The 22678-nt window shown below is 34.5% G+C and overlaps 1 protein-coding gene across 2 annotated transcripts; it reads right to left on the bottom strand.

Annotated features, from left to right (window-relative positions):
- Positions 1 to 610: 610 nt before the first annotated feature.
- On the bottom strand, positions 611 to 21627 carry LOC132724616 (KAT8 regulatory NSL complex subunit 3-like). Of its 2 annotated transcripts, none has more exons than XM_060709550.1 (15): positions 21519 to 21627; positions 17808 to 17992; positions 16987 to 17142; positions 16222 to 16312; positions 14980 to 15063; positions 14526 to 14627; positions 13577 to 13720; positions 12632 to 12847; positions 11786 to 11857; positions 9149 to 9223; positions 7448 to 7669; positions 4343 to 4504; positions 3447 to 3582; positions 2660 to 2815; positions 611 to 2223 (listed from the first exon to the last, which is right to left on the bottom strand). In XM_060709550.1, the coding sequence occupies exons 2-15, from the start codon at positions 17957 to 17959 to the stop codon at positions 725 to 727; spliced, it is 3267 nt and encodes a 1088-aa protein (XP_060565533.1). In that variant the 5' UTR covers positions 17960 to 17992; positions 21519 to 21627; the 3' UTR covers positions 611 to 724. The 2 variants fall into 2 exon arrangements, with proteins under 2 accessions (XP_060565533.1, XP_060565534.1); XM_060709551.1 differs by having other exon boundaries at positions 13583 to 13720.
- Positions 21628 to 22678: the final 1051 nt, after the last annotated feature.

The raw sequence follows: 22678 nt of genomic DNA, 5'->3' as shown, positions 1-22678 counted from the left end.
GATAAAGCCCAAAATTATAAATTTGAAAAAAAAAATGTAAATTACCTAATGACTTGCACTGGTCATTTGTTTATTTAACTTTAAGTAACAAATCGTGGGCGCGCACTTAAGTAGGATTATAACTTCAACATTTGCAAACAGCTGATCGTTAAGGCAATAATAACCAAATGAGCTCCGTTTTAGTACAATAAGAGAGCAACATTCATATAATATATAAAGATCCTCAGATCAAATTATATCCAAGTTGACTATAAGTCTTTGATGCCGCTCCTTAATAAACCCAGGTCTTCCTCTATCAGTAAAGCTGAAAAGTCGCTATTTGACCCTACAGTATTGGTGTTACTTACGTCAACAATACAAACTATAACTCGAAAGCGTCAGACCTGACCAAACTGATAAATATGACAAGGATCTTCTTTCCACCAGGGTCTTTCAAATATTTCTATTTGAAAGACCCTGTTTTAGGGTTCAAAAACTTACAATTATATATGGTTGTCTCGTCCCATGATATCAGTGCATTCGAAGAGTTATTGCTTTATTCAGAAAATCTACACATATAACAGAAATATAAATTAACAAAGCCATCAAAGTCAATGAACACTAAACAGAATCATGATTATTGCCGCTATTTATTTATTTGCGCACAGATACAAAACAATTTTATACATAACATATCAAGTAATATTCAACATGTAAATGACAAAACAACCTTGCAAGTGACAAATCACAGATCAAATTGCTTGGGAGTTCTAATTCTCCGCGTTCTAGTTGATGCAAGAGTACTAAGAGACTGTTTAGGTGTGGCTGTGTAGGAAACAGTCACATTAGGAGGCGCCCTACTTGTTGTTGCCCTTTGCTGACCACTGGACGAAGACCCACAGCCAAATGAAGGTACTTGAGCTCTTGAACTACTTATTGAAGCTGTGCAAATAGTGTTTGGTCCTATGGGACTCGGTCGAACTTGGCTTACGTATTCTGTAATTGGACTTGACTCGAGCATTGATGAAACTTGCCCTAAAGTTTCAATGGGCGGAGAACTGTATGTGTGGCCTCCCTGGGTTAACGTTGGTGCACTATCAGAGGACTGCAACAAATGATGTCTGTGAACTGGTGCGACAGATGGAATACTGCTACTACTGGAACTTACAGTTTCAGATATACTTACAATGTTAACATTAGGGCTTACTATTGGATTAACAGCCGATGCAAATGAAGCAGTACTGCCACCAATAGCCTGTTTAGTTGTTGAAGTGTGAGTTGTGTACACACCATTTCTATTCACAGTAATGTGTATTTGTGCTTGAGATTCAACCGGACTAGGTCTCGATACCGCCTCACTTTCAATCACATGTATCTTAGGTCTAGGGCTATCTACAACTTGACCAAGGCTACTTGCCGGACTTGAAACAGATCCCGATACAGTGAACTCTGGAAAATGAAGTCTTTGCACAGCTGGGACTTTCTCTTCAAGCTTACTCTCATTTTGAGGAGAATTAGTAGACGAAATTATCTTAATAACGTTTCCACCAGTCAACGAGGTATTCTTAGCAAGTGAGCTCATTAAAGTTGGAACGCTGTTTTGTAATGGGGATCCCGACTGGCTGACCTGGGCTTGGGAGTTTCCACCTGATTGATTTAAAAGATTGTTTGTCAAACTAGGCGACTGGCTTGCTGGAGTCGGAGTGCCTGGTAATTTAAGCGGTGTGAGCACTGTGCTTGGTAATGAAGATGAAGAAGTGGGCAAATTGCTAGAGGACCTTGCAAGGCTAGATAGAAGTTGCTGAATCTGCGACGACACTGTTGAAGCCGTGGTCATATGAACTGATGGCATCTGCCTGGCCAATGAAAGCAAAGAAGATATTGGGGTACTCGTAGCTTGAGCATTCAAGCCATCATTCGATGCTGATGCAAACTTCTGACTTCTTAATAAACTTTCAATAGTTATTGGTGATTTCATAGAAGTATCTGGAACTGATCTTTGCTCTCCAAATTTCTTGTTATAGTCCTCCAGTTTATAGGCAATTAATGGCTCCTCGTGGGTACCAAGAATGGCAGGCGATGGAATATTAGTCATAGGAGCCGAGGTAAACATCTGACTGGTTGAAGTTTGTGAAGGTTGCTGAGAGAATAGTGATACTTTATGTTGGCCATCCTCTGTGAGTATTCTGAACGTAGGTAGAAGCCCTGACTGGGATTTTAGTAAACCGGACAACTCTGGGGCATCTGAAAAAAAAATAAGTGAGAAATAATTTATAAATAACACAATATTAAGCAATGTGGTCATAAAATGAGATAAAACAACGTAAAACCTTATGAATATACTCAAATATAATTATTTTACTCAGACCTAAACAGCATCTGTAAAACTAAATTTTCATCAATTTAGATACCATCCCATTGATAGGGCATAAATAACACAATACAATGTTTATAGTTCTCATACAGACTGCAATATGTAAGCAAGACCCGTGGGACCACTCCATGTATTTATTCTAACCAACCGTAAGCATAAAAATAACCATTTCTCTCAGAGGTTTTTACAAGTCAACATTTCTGACAGAGCCAGTGGCCATAAGAAAAGTCAGAGCCATTAAAATACGAAAAATAATACAAGTTTTTAGTTAAATCACACTCATGTGAATGGACATCATTTACATACCTGAGACGCCATGTGTGATCCCTGCAGAAAGCGGTGATGTAATAGTACTACTGACAGGACTGGCTATAGGGGGAGTTGGTGTTGATTTAAATCTCTTCCTAGGGCTCGGAGCAGCCGGCTTTGCTACGTTTTTACGCTTTGTATACTTCCTTTTCACTGTTAATTCAAAATGAATAAAACTACTTATATGACTTATTTTAAAAGTCTACAATGTAAGCGAATGAAGTCAGACACCCTTCTATGAAACCAGACACCCTTCTTGAAACCAGACGCCATGTAGTATGAAATACGGGTACATGTATATTTAACACAGTTTGTAACAAAGCTTGCTCTTTTTAGAAACTTACAGCAGTGAAATAAATGAGGCTCACTATGTTATATAGAAGAAAATAAAAGTAGCAATTAGCAGGTACCACCAAAATAGGAGCATTTGTCATATAACTAAGTTTTCATACATGACTAACAAACCTTAACAAACTTTAACAACCAAATAAATTGGCCTATAGCTTCCATTTAAATACATAAATATTTCTTACATGGACGTACATACATACGCTTCACATTACAAATCCAATCTTTTACTAATTAATATTGATCAAGACCTACATTTGATATGATACATTCGTAAATATTAATCCAATCAATGCATTCTTTGAAATTATTGTACAGAAACAACTGTCTGCATATTGTTACTTAAGTGCAGTATCAGGGTAACTCCTTACATAATTCAATAGGAGATAACCCCTTACTGCACTAAGACAAGCTAATAACCTTATATCTTCTTTACCTTTAATGGGTAAAGAAATGCTGGTATTTGAGCCAACTGATCCGAAACTTTGTGGCGAGTCTAGTGAAGATGAACTAGCCAGGGCACGTGCTCTAAGCGCTTTTGCTATTGTCATACGTCCCGCTGAAGGTTCTGGCTGTAAATAAACAATAGTTACAATAGAGTAAACAACCTTCAAGACTGAACAAAACACATGCAAAAGTTGCTCAGATTTAAATAACCACTCTCTTAGAAAGCTAAATAATGACAATATTACAGATGCATCTATGTAAGTGAACTGTGCCAATACTGTCTGTTGTAAAAACCACAATCAAGGTCTCTTAATGTCTTTTTATGTCTTTTTCAAATGCTAGAAAGTATTCTTAACTTATCTAACTGTATCATAAGTTTTTGGGGTTTTTTGTTTTTGTTGTTGTTTTTTTTTCTTTGTTTGTTGTTTTTGTTGTTGTTGTTGTTGTTGTTTTTGTTCATTTTAGTTAGGTTTAATGTCACACCAACACTAACAGGTCATATGATGACTTTTCAGCGTCACTGGTGGAAAAGACCTCAACAACCACTCCAAACTTTTTTTTCCATGCACTAACTAGTACTTGAGTAGAACCTCTGATGCTCTGTTAGCAAGCTGGGTAGTTTTCACAAATAAAAGAATCCACAGTCCATGGCAAGATTTGAACCCACATCGGTGAGTGCAACTTTACTTATTTGATCTTAATCTAAAGGTAAGTAGGCTCATGGTTTCCTGCTGACGTCAAACATAACGTACAAAGCACATGTAAAATCTTGAGGGCATTGACTATTACGCATGAAGAAAAGACTGCGGTAATATTTAATGTGAACGGTCATACTAAATAATGCAATGTGAAACAAACTACAAATAAATCGTTATAAACTAATACCATGGTGTGAGTTCCAAATGTTTCTCCGTCTAGTTCATCGTGTATGTCTTTTACACTCTTCTTATGTTTCCTAAGGTCGAGGTCAGATAGATCTACTACAACTGACTCTTGTACCATAGGACCGTGTGACAATATCCCACCCAGAAACTCGGCTACTTCATCCTGTAATACAGTGTTACCAATAATAATCAATCATTTCAGCCATCACTATATAACTTAAAGATGCATGCCTATAGCATGTATAGATGAATTAAAAATACAAAATAATCCAACTTAAACAAGAGGGCCATGATGGCCCTGAGGTCGCTCACCTGTATATAGGCCCCCCAACCCCGGGCCAATTTTTACCCAAGGTCTTTTATTTGTTTATTTGAACAGACTTGGTAGACACCCATAAGAAGATGTTTCATGCTAAACATCTAAGTTCTAGCTCATTGGGTTTTTTAAAAGAAGATTTATAAAGTTTTTACTATACACATATAGTTAAAAACAATGACACCCCTGGGGCAGGGCCAGTTTTGACCCCCGGGCTTTTATTTGAACAAACTTTGTAGATATTTACTTAAAGATGTTTCATGCTAAATATCTAAACTCATGCTATTTGGGTTTTTTCAAAGAAGATTTTTAAGTTTTTGCTATACACATATAAGGAAAATCAATGACCCCCTGGGGCGGGGCCAATTTTGACCCCAAGGCTTTTATTTGAACAAACTTGGTAGACACTCATTAGAAGATGTTTCATGCTAAATATCTTAGCTCTAGCTCTTTGGGTTCTTTAAAAGAAGATTTTTTTAAGTTTTTACTATATGCATATAGGGAAAATCTATGACCCCCTGGGGCGGGGTCAATTTTGACCCCAGGGCTTTTATTTGAACAATCTTGGTAGACATTCACTAGAAGATGTTTCATGCCAAATATCTAAGCTCTAGCTCTTACGGTTCTTTAAAAGAAGATTTTTTAAGTTTTTACTATATGCATATAGAGAAAATCAATGACCCCCGGGGTGGGGCCAATTTTGACCACAGGGCTTTAATTTGAACAAACTTGGTAGACACTCACTGGAAGATGTTTCATGCTTAATATCTTAGCTCTAGCTCTTTGGGTTCTTTATAAGAAGATTATTTAAGTTTTTACTATATGCATATAGGGAAAATCAATGACCCCCTGGGGCGGGGCCAATTTTGACCCAAGGGCTTTTATTTGAACAAACTTGGTAGACATTCACTAGAAGATGTTTCATGCTTAAAATCTAAGCTCTAGCTCTTACGGTTCTTTAAAAGAAGATTTTTTAAGTTTTTACTATATGCATATAGGGAAAATCAATGACCCCCTGGGGCGGGGCCAATTTTGACCCCAGGGCTTTTATTTGAACAAACTTGGTAGACACTCACTAGAAGATGTTTCATGACAAATATCTTAGCTCTAGCTCTTTGGGTTCTTTAAAAGAAGATTTTTTAAGTTTTTACTATATGCATATAGGGAAAATCAATGACCCCCTTGGACAGGGCCAATTTTGACCCCAGGGCTTTTATTTGAACAAACTTGTCAGAAACTCACTAGAAGATGTTTCATGCTAAATATCTAAGCTCTAGCTCTTATGGTTTTTTAAAAGAAGATATTTAAAGATTTTTCTTTCTGTTGCCATGGCAACCAGAGTTCTGCATGGAATTAAATTCTTTGAACAATTTTTAAAGGTGACCACCAAAGGAACATTCCTGTGAAGTTTGGATGAAATTGGCTCAGTGGTTTATGAGGAGATGTCATTTAAAGTAAAAGTTTACGAACGGACGACGGATGGACGGACGCCGGACGAAAAGCGATCACAAAAGCTCACCCTGTCACTTTGTGACAGGTGAGCTAAAAATATATCAATTTAAAAAAAAAAAAGTTATAATATTCATATTTCACTAGAACATTAGCAATTTTTATACAAAATCATTAAAGTTACAGTATGTCTGAATTTACTGACTTATTTTTCACAAATATTTCTAGCTCTTTACTAATGGAAAATTAAGTAAGGGATAGTTTTGCAAATTTTGACATATTTAAAAGTAAATTATAAGGATTGTAAGTTATTTTCGTACATTATAATTCTACATATGACACAAATTTCACTTTTTAAAACCTTTGTTAAACAAGTGTGAATTAAAAAGCAGTTTGTCGGGATCAAATGTGACTGGCCATTCCCACCAATATCGGACACCGAGTTCTGATCTTTAAAATTATACATTCAAATTCTCGCTGTCTCTAAATGACTGGTGAGATTTAGGAGCATGTTATACATAAACCATAACAATTAAAGTAAGACCACATTTCAAAAGAAATTGGGAGATTATAATGTATATCAATCAATTCAAAATATATATATATATATATATAATATATATATATATATATATATATATATATATATATATATATATATATATATATATATATCAATATCAATTCATCAATTATATCAATTCATATATACTGTATGCAAAATTGCTTCATCATACCTTAAAACTTGTGACAAGAGTTGTATACTCTTGCTTACTAGCGGGTAAGTATAAAAAAATTAATTGAAGTGAGATGTCGACATGCAGCCTATGTGACAAGTTATGCTCTCCCTATATTTTCATACAGTGCACCCTTACCAGAGCAGCCTACTGTAATGCAATAACTTCTTTCCAACAAAAGTATCAATTCTTTCCAAAGAAAGACTTAACAATAAGTTGAGTTTCTATAGAGCATCTTCTTTTAACAGCAAATAAAAACCCAAGTCTCCCAAAATGTGCTGCTCTGCTGAAGCTGTACTGTATAGTCAAGGCAAAAAAAACTAGAATATTCCCAAACGTTATAACAATTTGAGCCGCGTCACGACAAAACCAACATAATGCGTTTGCGACCAGCATGGATCCAGACCAGCCTGCGCATCCGCGCAGTCTGATCAGGATCCATGCTGTTCTTTATCAGTTTCTCTACTTGTAATAGGGTTGGTAAGCGAACAGCATGGATCCTGATCAGACTGCGCGGATGCGCAGGCTGGTCTGGATCCATGCTGGTCACAAACGCAATATATCAGTTTTGTCGTGACGCAGCTCATTTAATTTCTATACACACCAGTATCAGTTTATCGACCATAACTTGAGTCAAACATTCTTGTTTGCGTTTGCTTCTACACATTCTCAGATTGTCATCTGCTCCCCCAACAACAAGTAGGCTGTTCTCAGCTCGGATTTTCTCCCGTAAATCTTCGACATCATCCACTGTGCTAGTATTAGCATGCTGTCCAATGACAAACAATGTGGGTGTGCGACTGTCTAACAGTGGGTCATCGGCATCCTGAATTATATCAATGTATCAGTCTAAATAGCAAGAAAAAATGCTAATAGGGTAAAATGTAATATTTGGCTGTCAAAAAAGTGTTATTTTCTTCATTTTCGCACTCATGAATACACATCATGATCATATTGAAATTCAAATGTGTTGCTTATATAAACTAGAGGATGCTTTTGTAAAAAAGCGCATGTCTCCCCCACTGCTGAGAATAACTGTGAATGGAAACAGGAATGGAACTGGAGAAATCCGGAAATGAGAAAATGACCAATGGTCACTGTGACCTTAACCTTTGACCTACTGACCCCATAAACAAGAGGGATCATCTGCTCAATAAGACCAATCATCCTATGAAGTTTGAGGGTTGTAGGTCTAAAGGAACTCTAGTTATCATCCGGAAAGGAGAAATTAACCAACGGTCGCTGTGACCTTGACCTTTGACCTACTGACCATTAAAACAATAGGGATCATTTGATTAATAAGACCAATCATCCTATGAAGTTTGAGGGTTGTAGGTCAAAAGGAACTCTAGTTATCATCCGGAAATGAGAAATTGACCAACGGTCACTGTGACCTTGACCTTTGACCTACTGACCCCAAAAACAATAGGGATCATCTGCTCTATAAGACCAATCATCCTATGAAGTTTGAGGGCTGTAGGTCAAAAGGAACTCTAGTTATCATCCGGAAACGAGAAATTGACCAACGGTCACTGTGACCTTGACCTTTGAACTACTGACCCCAAAAACAATAGGGATCATCTGCTCAATAAGACCAATCATCCTATGAAGTTTGAGGTCTGTAGGTCTAAAGGAACTCTAGTCATCATCCGGAAACGAGAAATTGACCAACGGTCAGTGTGACCTTGACCTTTGACCTACTGACCCCAAAAACAATAGGGATCATCAGCTCTATAAGACCAATCATCCTATGAAGTTTGAGGGCTGTAGGTCAAAAGGAACTCTAGTTATCGTCCGGAAACGAAGAATGGACGGACGGACTGACGGACTGACGGACGGACGGACGGACTGACGGACGGACGGACGGACAGGGCAAAAACAATATGTCTCCCCCCGAGGTGGGGGAGACATAATAACATTATTGCTATTTCGGACTTAAATATTTATTCACAATAACTATAAATTATTCTGTAGAAAGAGCAAACATGTGCTGTGCTTTATATCATTGTGATAATGGTTCTAGAACATTTAGATTACCAAAAAGATGTCAAAATATGCAAAAATACCCCTTACAGCATGAATAATGTAGTAAAAATATGGTGTAAAATACTGTAAATCGGTCATAACTTGCACATAACATGGAATTTATTACACTTCTCTTGAATCTTTTACTTTTCTTAAAACCTTAGTAATTTTTTCTCAGTTTGATTATCTTAAAGTTATCTTTGGCTTATCTGGAAGCATGCAACTTTAATGGGCTTTAAATAAAATGATTTTTATTGATATCAAGGAGAGTATTACTGACCCCTCTTCCACCTCCAACACCAGTATATGGAAAGCCTAAACACACAACTGCTGACACAGTCTCCTGTAGAGCTACCTGAAATAATATACTATCCGTTATACAAGTCACCCCAGTTAAACAAGTGGCCCATGGGAAATACCCGAGAATATAGCCTGAATGAGATAAATATGACCCAAGACACAAGCCAAAAATTATATACATGTCAGCAAGGCTATATTCTCCCGTATATCCCTGAAATAATTCACTAATCATCCAACTCAAGGCTACATTAAATAACATAGTATAATCTTAAAAAAGGCTAAGTAATGGAAAGAATTTAATCAAAAGCCCAACTGTCTACAAGTATAAGGCTACTTCACACAATTGTGAACATGTATCTAAAGTAAGTGAATTAAAGTTTTATCTTAAAGGAGCTCCACTGAGGTCAAAAAACAAAAACATAAAATTTGAAATTCTTACATACATCAAGTGAAGCACTTAAAATGGGAAAATTCCAAAAGTATATTAAAGAATTATACTATACTAAGAATTAAATTGAATATTGAATGTGCAATTTATAGTCTAATTTGAGTAAACAAAATTGCAATGCTTAATTTCCATATTTGGCTTATTTTGCATGATAAAAATGATTATTCTGGAAAAACAGAGTGACATGTTGATCTGATATTTAGCACACATGTTATTGGTCCAGATCTTTATCAAATAGAACATAAAACTTGAAAAATTATTTAAAGTCCAGCCATGTCAAAAACCTTCAGTGGAGTCCCTTTAAGCAAGGCTATCTAAATCAAAGCAATATCATTTTGTATTAGGCACTTCTGTTACATAATTTTATCATCAGGCCCCGTGTTCACAAAGATTTAAGGATCAGGATCAAGATCAAGATCAAATTTAAAAACCCTAATATTCTTCATTGTTTATCCTCATAGATAAATATCTAATTATAAATTTGATAAAACTGGTCTTGAAATAGCAAGTATATGAAATTTTAGAATAAATTTTAGAATAAATTTAGAATAAATTAATTGTTAATTTTGCAAGATATGGGCATTTTACAGTTGATCCAAATATTGATCCTGATCCTAAAATTGATCCTTATTTTGATCTAAATATTTTTGTATTTGTTTAATTATTTGTTGATTTTATCCCAAAATAGTTTGTTTTCTTTGCAAATCAGCATATTTTTTATATTTTGAATATTTACAATTTAATTCAACAAAACACAAATAATTTTAGTAACATTAAACAATGAAAATAAAATCAAGATCACTTGATCCTGATCCTGATCTTTTCTTACACGGGGCCTGGTCAGCCATTTTTTCATGTCACAGATAATGGACATCATGAACTAACAAAGGACATCGCCACCTATTTTATTGAGCTTTATTTAGCTTTATATAATTTTAAATTAAATCAATTTAATGAAATTCCACCTGGCAAATTTCAATAACTTAGCAGCTTTCCATTTTGGTAGATATTGCCTTTTAAAACAATTCATGACATAAATTTATCAAATCATCCAGGCTCAGAGTTTATAAAGAAATTCTCTAAGCTCCACTCAGATCTCTGGACTGTATTTGATTGGTCAGAAACTGGTGCAGAATGAACATCGACCAATGAAAATCCAGATATTTAAATCAGAACTTAGAAGAAGGTTTTATAACTTCAATGCCAGCAATCTCACTGTACAACATTTCTGTTTAATATATGAACTTAAGGTCAAGTAAAGTATAGGCATGTAGTCATTACGACATGACCAGTAATGAGATAACTTTTTGACCAGTTGCTTTACTTATACATCACTGTTCTTTTAAACTTTAGGGCAGTTACAAAATCAAACAGTTCCTTGTACATTACTGTAACATTGAAATAAAGGGCAGTTACAAATTATTATCCCTTATCTTTGAACTTGGTTCTATTTATTATGCAATAATTAAAGGAACTCCACTGAGGTCCTAAAGCTTTATATGGTAAAAAACACATGCCAAAAAATAAAACCACAACATTTTGGGCTAGAACAGTGAAAATATGCCAACACAAAAATATCCCATGTGGTAATTGCGAAAATATACCAACACAAAAATTTCTTAGTGTTGTGATTGTAAAAATATGCTAACCAAGCTGAATGTCACAACAATCAGCAATTCTATCAAAATATGTCTAATATTTACAATAACTTTCCAACTATCATTTTAACCCCACCAATTATCACAGCAATTTACAACTGGCATTGCCTAATGGATGGTCGTTTGAACTTTTTCTTGGAGTAGTGCAATTCTTTAAAAGGAACTCCACTGAGATGAAAAGGCTTAAAACATAACACTGCAACTTTCACAGAGAGATATGTAAAAGATTATTAGAAAAAATACTCGGAAATAAATTGATAATTGTAGGTTTCTGCTATTCCCAGAAAAGTGTGTATCGCTTTTCAATTTTGGATCATTTTTCATGATAAAAATTATTACTCTGGAAAAACAGAGTGAGAGAACGATCAGAAATTATGCACAAAAGTTATTTGGTCAAAACTTACATCAAATAGAACATAAACCTCGGAAAAAGTATTTCAAGTTCCGTAATGTCATAAAACCTCTTGAATCCCTTTAAAAAGGCAAATCTATTTATAATTTATATACTTACATGACATGCGACTAGAGCCCCTATGTTCCAGCCCAGTAAAACTATTGGTCTGTTCAGAAAATGGCCTTTCAACTGTGAAATAAACAACAACAATAAAATATTAAAATATTTTAAATTTTAAAACTTGTTTTATACTAACGGTTTATACCACCAACGTTGCATGTCAAAAATAATTGTATATACTGGCACCCTGTTATAGTGCTCAAGTTGGATCCAGGGTCTCAAACAACAATATATAAACAGGGTTCTGATATACATGTATAACGCTCGTCACAAGATCGGACTGCTGACGGGTATAAAATAGTTTATACAAATCTATTTTAGTTTGATTGTGTTGGAAGGTATAAGCTGATTGCAACACTCTCAAATCCGTTCCTGGAACCAGCCAGCATTGAGTATGAAGTTTCTTGCTTAAGGTAACGATGACTTGCCCCTGATGAGGTTTGAACCCACGCCGTCAGCAATCCTTAGATTACTAGTCAAGTATATATGAATGATGGCTATAAACTCACATTGTTACCCCACCCATATACCTGTACATACAACAGGTAAGGTTTGTTATATTAAATCAAAGAAAGTTATTTACAATAATTTACTTGTTTCTACTTGTAAATAATTAAAACAAATACTATCTTGTAAAATATCATAAGGTTTTGTATAAAGCAGCAAGCATCCAGATTCATGCTAATTTTCCTGAAAATTTTGAAAATGTATTTATAAGTAAAATATTGTGAAATGAACAAAGAAAGTATTTTCAGAAAACTCATAAGTATATAACAAATTTGCATATTATCTTGTCAGTACAAATATGTAACTTCTCTCCAAGCATTTGGCAAGTTAACTTACCTCAACTACTTTAGTTTTCACCGCAACAATCATGTGCTCCAGACACTGGGCAATACTAACACCGCTACCGTTGTTCACCGTATGCATGGTAACCGGTATCACCTTCCCAATGCTCATCAGCTGGTTGGTCCAGTACTTCATACGTTTTGATTGTAAACTGTTGGCATTGGTTGGTCCACTGGGAGCTACCAGGATCAACGGATTGCCGGGTAGTTTCTGTAACAATAAAAGTCATTTTTCAAACTTGTCAAAATGTTTCTTAAAACAAGTTGTATCATAGTTTTTTGGGACCTTTCTGTTGAAAATGACTCAGAGTTAAATCGTATACAAATACACTGATACAGGCACAGTGCATTAACTACAGTGCAGGTATGAGTTAACCCACTCCAGTTAATGCACTTTCTGTCGCCAATAAAAATATAGCATGCTCAATGATTGGCTCATAATTTCTAGGGTATACTTAATGTGATGACAAGGAAAGGGAACATCAAAACACTTAGCAATCTGTCTAGTACTTAGACTGTAGGAGTGATATATGATTTGAGCACTTAAAAAGTTTAAAAAAGAAAACATGTGCTTTCAGTAGGATAGGGCACTCAACTATTTTCAGTGATTGGCAGTAAGGACAGGGGCATAACTTTGTAAAAAGTTCACTCAGAGTAATGGGACCTGTGCCCATCATGTTTCGTTACCATAGAGAATAAGTGTTTGAAGATTCAACCCATTCCTTTCAGTAGCTTAGGGAAAACCAATATGCATGCAAAAACTTAACCAACATGTGACTGCAACACCAACACCTGGGTGAGTACAATTGCTCTTCCTTTTGTTCTATAGTTGAGCTTAAAACAACTGTCATTTCACTTGCATTTTGCCAGTCTGCAAGAGTTTAATTTAAACCCAGCATATTAGGTATAATAAAAATTAAACCATTAAAGTTGTATTTACATTTACCAATTTGTTTTGTGAGTATATATTCATCACAGGGTCCCATGGTTTCTTTATCAAATTAGCCATCAGATCTCCACTCAGAGTATGTGCTCTTGGTGAATAACCTCCATTTGCTACCATTTTATCTACAAGACTTGGAACCTGAAAAATAATCATTATTCCAGAGACTGTATTTACTCTTACCTTACTAAATTTGTATAATGAATTTGCCAAGCTTAGAACTTCAAACAGGGCATTCAAAGTTTAGGGAATTTCAACATCAAAATACATGCCTTAAGCTATCAACAGTCTTTTTATTTTTTGTCACAAACAAAGTTTACACCATTTTATATCTTCTTTTCGTATGATTAATTTAGAAAAAGGGTTAAAGCGGCCTTTACTTTAGATAAATCATTTAATTGTCAATTTAAAAGAATAATGTTGGAAAATGAAATTTGCCTACAATAAAATGCAAAAACAATAAGGAAACCCCTACCTATTATCTACCAGGCCACTCTCTGTTAATAAGTTAGAAAAGTGGACGATTTGTTTCCCGGTCTTTTATTTTTAGAAACGAACATTTCTTACTTGTTATAAACAGCTATAGGGATGCTGTCTTGAAGAAGGCTTAACAGTACTATGATGCACTTTTCCAAAATAAAATTACTAAAATACTTAGTTTGAAACAACACAGAATTGTTTTTTTCCAACAGAGAATATAAACTGAATGCCACTTTCTTTAATCAAAGGGGAGCGGTGGCCTAGTGGTTAAGGTGTCTGCCTCTCAACCCAGAGATCATGGGTTCGAGCCCTACTCTGGTCACCACCATGTTTCTCCATATGACACCAGTACTGGTTGGTTCCAGGAAGCGGACTCAAAAGTGATTAATATCAGTTGCAAGAACTTGTTTCGCAATCGAGCTTAAATAAATATGTTTAAACCAAACTGCACATAAATTATCCTTACCTTTGATCTTAATGTCTGTAACACGTCTATATATGCAGCCAGTAATGTTGTGCTTAAATTATCTAACAGAACGCCATGTAGCCACTGGGTCATCCTCGTGTCCTAAAACATTAAAGATATCCTATGCTCAAATTTAGTAATAGAAAATATTGATAACTGCTACGCAGTCTCTTTGTAAATATAAGATAAACATGTTTTGACTTCACACAAAGTAGATGTGTTATGTTTAAAATTATACACACTAAAGGTGATCACCATGTGAATATATAGTGTAATTAAAAAAAATGGCAGTTTTTTTTTCAAGAAAAGATCAACTTTTCTTGACCTGTAATAAGGAACACAGCTTCCTGTACATAGCTTATTCATAAATATTTCAGCATAAATCTTTCAGCAATTACAAGCTAGGTAGGTTTGTTTGTGTTTTTGCTAATCATGACAACAACATAAATCTTACCCATTTAACACTGGCTAGTGCCTGGCGAAACCTTTTAGCTGTCTTATCTACTTGATTCCTTCTTAAAACAGCCTCATTTATATTCTGAAATAAAAAATATAACCTTGCAACAGTTATAATTGGACTTGATTTAAAGAGTCTTAAATCTTGAAAAGGGGAGATTACAGAGACCACCATAACAAATGAAAATATATATATGAGCTGCGTCACAACAAAACCAACATAATGGGTTTGCGACCAGCATGGATCCAGACCAGCCTGCGCACAGACCTGGGGATGATTACATTGATCAGTAATTGATTTAATTACAATTACTTTCAGATTTTATTGTAATTGATTACAATTGATTACTCAGACTTGCCTCTGTAATCAATTAAATTACAATTACTTTGAGAAAGTAATTGATTGATAATTGATTACATTCCATGTATAACTATAAACAAAAGTTTCTTAATGCTATTTAATATATACATTATATACATTATATACACAAAGGATTTCCAGCTCATCAACAGTCATCATTTTAACACACTTTTAGTAACTGTCGCATCACTTTATCATATTTTAGCATTGCACTTTAGCATCAGGCTGCGCATAGACTGCGCTGATGCACAGGCTGGTCTGGATCCATGCTGGTCGCAAACGCATTATGTTGGGTTTGTCATGACGCGGCTCAAATTATATCAAAATTGCAGACTTGGTTTGATTAAATCTGTTCATGGAAGATAATGTACAAGTGCAACATTTCTTATGCATCCTAAAAACCTTACCAGCAAATGAAGGCAAGAAATTCATAAAATACAGGCTACTGGCCTAAAGAACATATCATACTCAATGTTAAAAGCAACATTTATAAAATTGTTCCATAAGTCATATAACAATTATCTAATATCTACGGTGATAAGAAATCACAAGATGGTGTTGATACAGACAGTGATATTTGCAATTAAAAAATTATCATTTGATGATAATAATTCATAAAATTTATTCAATTCAGTTACTATACCAATTTAGTTATTCCATCTTCTGCATGCTCATTCTGCATGCTCAATTAGAAAAAATAATTGGAAAAAAAAATACATACGATTGCTAATACTTATGTCATATAAGAAAAAATTATTAAAAACCATATATTAAAGGTTTTTTAGGGGGGGGGGGGAGGGGAACAACACATTAAAACACCAGGTTGTTTATATATCATTTTAACTGCCGGTTTCAGGTAAGATAAAAAAATATAATTACAGATTCAAAGGCGAGTCTGGAGAGCCTATCACTGTGAAGTATTTTATTGATCTTGTTAAACAGTCTGTTCTGTTGTGCTGTCCATCCTGCCCTGAAAAAACGAAAACAAAACTTGGACAATAAGAAAAGGGGCATAACTCTTTGCCTTTTATTAAACATTGCTTTCAAATGTATAGCCACAAACAAAATTCTATTATCAGGTACTGTACAGCAAAACCAAGTTACTTTTACATAATTGTGCAGGAAACCAATTGGCTCAATAGGGAGATCATCTGATTAGTAATTCTGAGGGTCACTGGTTAGAACCTCAGACCAGGCATAGTCTCTGTAAGACAATTGACTTTAGACATTGAGTCTAACAACCATTTGTCTCTGAGTCTCAACACTGATTTCAGAAATCATGTGGGATTTGAAGTCAGTCACTTGCAAGAAAATTAGTTATTACTGCTTAGTTATCCAGGAAGTGATTAAGTGGACCAACAGCTCAAATATGACCAAAAATATGTGTTAAAAATTGATTTGGAACCAGAAATTTAAAACAAACCACAATCAAAATCTACCCCATATATATTCACAAACATTTAAATAATTTTTACTGGTTACTCTCTACCACAGGAACTGAAATTCTATCAATATTAACAATAATATCCAAAAATACCCCCTATATAGTATAACAAAAACTCTTACTATATAGGGGGTATTTTTGGATATTATCATTAATATTGGTTATTTGATAGAATTTCAAGTTCACGTGTCTCTACATACCTTACAACTTTGTCCTCCCAATCATCGCCTCTTTCATCTCTCAAACTGCTTAATTGTTTCTCTGTCTCATTCATAACTGACCGGGCTTTACTGATATCATATGTGGTCGGCATTTTTGTATGAACTGTCACTACATCCAATGGAATATCTGGTTCCCTGCAATACATATACATAATAATTATAGATATCTTCATGTAACAACAGACAAACCTGTAGGTATGAAATTCATATCAACACATGATACTAAAAATGCCAAAATACTGTGACCCACCCTTAAAATTTAACACAATTAAGAAATGAAAGGAAATGCAAAATGGTTACTTTTAAGGTGATGTCATGTAATATTATAACTATGCTTTAATCAAAGGGTTTAGTAATAAATTTCAACTATCCTTTACTATCATAATTATTTCTATTTCAGCTATCCTTTACTATCATAATTATTTCTCTGTATCACTTTATAACATTCAAAGTCTCTATTTAAAAATGGAAAATCAAACAAAAATTTTCAGTAGAACAGTTTGCTTGACTAGTTTCATTGTTTTTTATAAATAATGTATAATGGATAATGTAAAATCTTGTAAGTTCAAATAAGGTCATAATTCTGTAAAAATCCATGTAAGAATTATGGGCTTTGGACAGTGACCTCATATTGTGTTCTCAAATGAGTGTATAAAGTTTCAATCTATTTCCTTCAATATCTTTTTAAAAACCAACTTGTACGCAAAACCTTAACCAAAGTGTGACGCCAGGGCGAGTACCATAGCTCTCCCTACTCTTCAAATACTGGAATAGTCAAGCCAAAAATTGATTTATCTTACGGTATTGATTGCTCTAAAGTTCTATTCCTTGGAAACTTGTCCATGAAGAGTGTTCTGAGGGGCCGGGCATTGCTGGCATCCGGATGAGCACTCCAAGGTTTTGAATAACAGTGGTCTATACTGACCACATCTAGTATAAGTCCGGACATCATTTTGTCTACAATAACAGAGACACCTCAGTCTTCCTGAAATATTAAAGAAACATAGTGTTGTTTTTTTCTAGAAATTCAAAAATAAGGGGTCTTTTCCCCCTATCTGCTTTTGTTACATCTTAATCTGGTTGGAGATAAATAAGATAAAATATATATACATGCTAGACCTTTACCTTAAACCCAGTGAACCAAAACTCCATCCAAACTTAAAGGACCACCTTAGGCAGGTTCCTTGTAAATACGACAATTAAAAATAAATAAACCATGGCTGTAGAAAAATAGTGTAAAAATTCTATTACTAGCACAAGTGACCTTGACCTTGTGACTCCCAACACTGGACCTTCCAAATATATGAAAAACACCAGGCAAAAATTAAAGGCTGTATAAGCAAATGTGTAGAAATCTATGACTGATACTCTTGACATAGATCCACTGACCCCTAACTCAAGAACAATTCAATGCAAGTTATCTTCCTGCCAAATATGAAAGACATCTGTCAAGAACTAAAGCCGCATGGGCAAGTTTACATGTAAAATCTAAACAAGAATTTGTAACAGAGTTACCAACGTCCCCCGCCTCGGGGAATTTTTATACGAAGCATAAAATTGTTCTATTTCAAAAGATTGAGGTATGGATCTCAGGACTTTCAGTCCAAACTTATGATCAATGCTAGATCTGCAAATGCAACAATAAATTAATTAAAGAAATAAAATGAAACACGGAATTTAAAAATTTATCATGTAAAGCTTTGACCTCTAAATGTGACCTTGACCTTGGAGGTAGGGGTGCAGGTGTTATGCATGACTAATCATCTTATTATTGTAACTATTTGTGCCAAGTATTTTCAAAATCCCTTGAACTATGAAGAAGTTATAGATTGGACACAAAATATACCCTATAACAGACTATGTAAATCTTTGACCTCTAAGTGTGACCTTGACCTTGGAGGTAGGGACACAGGTGTTACACATGACATATCATAATATCATTGTGACTATTTGTGCCAAGTATTTTCAAAATCCCTTGATCTATGAAGAAGTTATGGAAGGGACACAAAATATACCACAAACAGACTGTAAACCTTTGACCTCTGAGTGTGACCTTGACCTTGGAGGTAGGGGTGCAGGTCTTGTACTTGACATATCGTCATCTTATTGTGACTATTTGTGCCTAGTTATTTTAAAATCCCGAAGAAGTTCTTGATCTGACACAAAATATACCCTAAAACAGACTATGTTAATTTTTGACCTCTAAGTGTGACCTTGAACTTAGAGGTATAGATGCAGATGTTGCGCATGACATATTGTCTTATTATAGTGACTATTTGTGGCAAGTATTTACAAAATCTTTCGATCTATGAAAAAGTTATGGACCGGACACAAAATATCCCCTTTAACAGACTATGTTAATCTTTGACCTCCAAGTGTGACCTTGACCTTAGAGGTAGGTGAAGGTTGTTGCACATAACACATTGTCTCATTATTGTGAAAAATTGTGGCAAGTATTTACAAAATCCCTTCAAAGATAAGAAAGTTATGGACCGGACATGACATATACCGTCAAATAGACAATGTTGACCTTGAATGAGCAAGTGCGACCTTGACTTTGGAGGTAGGGGTCTGGTTGTTGCGCATGACACATCGTCTTATTATAACAAACATTTGTGCCAAGTTATTTCAGATTCCTTTGATAAATGACAAAGTTATGGACAGGACACGAAAGTGTGACGGACGGACGGACAGACAGACGGACAGTCTAAGCCTATTTCTAAATCCCCCTTTTTTCTTCGAAAAGGAGGGGGACAATTAAGCACTTGTGACCTTGACCCAACTTGCCCCTTATTCCATCCAAAGGATGAAGATTTTTTAAAACTTCAGCATTTGTCGCTGAAATATTGTATATCATGTTAAAAATAAAAAATTAACACACTCAAGCTTTAATCTGAATTAAATCTTTTCATGTACATATCTGTCTGGACACATGGTACTGTAGTACATGGACAATTGAAGTAAATTTGATACCCTCGACGACAAGCCTCAGATATAAGTGTCAACATAATCAGAAATAAACAAACTAAGTTGTTAGTTACCAGAAGAACCTAGCTGTACTGTGTCAAATTTTCAGGTCTCTAGGTTTGAAATTATAAAATCTTTATGGGAAAACGTTCAAAAAGTGTCCGTTTATGGTCCCCGACCAGTAGTCAGCCAAACTTCTGTGAAGCTGGCAACGAAAAAAAAAGCACATTTTTTATTCAAGGGCAATAACTCGGCCAAAATCATTCCCATAACTCGGCCAAAATCATTCAACTGGAAAACACTTCTAATATTAAATCTAATATCCGCAAGGACTTGAGCTATGTACAGAGCAATCCTGTAAAGTTTCATTGAAATTGCATAAGTGGTATATGAGGAGTAGTCCGAACAAACTTTAAAATAAAAATCATAAAAGGGCCGTAACTCCAACAAAAACCTTGATCCTTAAAATGCCAAAATCATGCACAACTAGACTTGGTATTGATCATTCCTGTAAAGTTTGGGTGAAATTGGACCAGTAGTTTATGCGGTGTTGTCTGGACAAGTTTTGTGACGGACCGACAGAGGATGGAGAAGTGATTCCTATCGAATCCGGGTCAGCTCGGCCCTAAAACGTACTCGGCCCCCGAGTCAGCTCGGCCCTATTTCAACTCGGCACGGGTCAACTCGGCCCACTTTTCAATTATTAATATTTAGGTTTGTGTTATCACTATTTATTGTAATTATGGTAATTATTTATAATACACGGATTGACAGTTTCCAAACTAGCAGCAGACAGGCTTTTCTTATCAGTAGAATTGCGAGTAAAGATAACTGATTGCGTATCTCACTGTATTTCTGACTCATGGTAGGTTTAACCGTAAATTTAAATACCTTCAGTGTCAAAGAATGTGTTGAAATATATACTGAGAGAAAGCTAAGATTACCAGCTTTTAATTGATGTAATAAATGTTAAAATCGGACATTTAATCGCCCCAAACTAGAGATGATAACGTAACTTTACAAACAAAATGCATCTAAGGAAACACATTTTTATTAGATCTATATTAATTTTATCGAATCTGCAAGACAAATAAATAACATTTTTTTTCTAAATATACTTTATTTCAGCAGAAGTACAATGTATAATTATATAATAATAAGATATTTCTTATCATTCATTTACCTTTACAACATGCAAAGCAAAGTTAATACGTTATATATATTTTTGTAAAGTGGGCCGAGTTGACCCGTGCCGAGTTGGTATAGGGCCAAGTTGACTCTTTTCCTTCCTATCAGTCGCCACTACTCTGTAAAGAGGACACAATTAAAATATGTTTGCCACTACTCTGTAAAGAGGACACAATTAAAATATGTTTGCAAAATATACACATATATATATACTATGATATAGCTTGGGTCATAAACAGTGTGTAAATAAATCTTTTTCACATTTTCTTTGTCGCGAAATCATATGAAAAATAAGAACTGATGATAGATAGAGAAAAAGACTATTGCAACATCATGGAAAACGGTAAAATTCTTACACATATATGCATAACAGTATTGTAATCGTAAAATGCTCCTTTCAATGAACAACACAAAACTTAAAAAATATTATTGACCGAAGCGACATCTGTAAACATTTAAACTAACAGCAAGAGCTAAAATCAACAACAAGATCTTAAAATACCACAAATACTTAACCCTTACCCTTAATATAACACTGCACTTTAGTAATGTCGTTTTTCATTGGATAACCGTGACGTCTATATAGTTTTATATATACATGTACACTGCTTCTGTAAAATTTTGAAGAAATCTCACTTTTTTCTCTATTTAGAGATGCTTACTGTACTGTATAACAGATTCGTTATAAATATTTCTGACAGGTTATATGACCTTTGCAATATTAACCAAAAAAAACGTTTATATAGGGCCATATAACCGTTCCAAAAATCTTATAATACATGGATATTTTTGCGAAAATATTTATAATGATAATTATTATTGTTGTTGATGATGTTGTTATTGTTGCTGCTGCTGGTGCTGACATTGTTATTGAGAGTATAAGACCAATATGAAAATAAGATCTGTATAAGTATAAGATCTGTACGAAAATAAGATCAGTATGGGAATAATATTTGTACGAAAATAAGATCTGTACAAAATTATATTTAAATAAAAGAATGTCAATACGAAATTAACATGCATCTGTACGAAATTAAGATCTGTACGAGAAGAAGATCTGTCTGAAAATAATATCTGTATGAAACTAAAATGTACTGTACATGAAAATAACACCCGTGTGAAAATAACATCTGTATGAAAATAAGATCTATACAAAAATAAGATATGTACTTAAATAAGATCTATATGAGAATAAGATCTTTACGAAAGTAAGATCTATATGAAAATAATTTCTAAAATATAGGTAAAACTCTTTTTCAACAACAAAACATTTATGAGGGGCAGATCATTAAAAGAACAAACACACATACACAATTTCAAATAAATCATTTTCTTATTATAATGTCTTTATTTTTCAAATACATAACATACCATATTTAAACTTTGTTTTATCTTCTACTTTCTTTAATTATAGAATTTCAAGATCAGATTGACATTTTGGTCAGTAATGTAAAGGGAATAACTCTTGAAATATATGATCGACAATAACAACAAGGAAAGGAGGCGTTCAATGAAT

Source organism: Ruditapes philippinarum, unplaced genomic scaffold (genome assembly GCF_026571515.1).
Source record: "Ruditapes philippinarum isolate M1 unplaced genomic scaffold, ASM2657151v2 ctg2012_1_1_1_1, whole genome shotgun sequence".
Taxonomy (NCBI): domain Eukaryota; kingdom Metazoa; phylum Mollusca; class Bivalvia; order Venerida; family Veneridae; genus Ruditapes; species Ruditapes philippinarum.
This window is presented reverse-complemented; position numbering and strand designations above follow the sequence as displayed.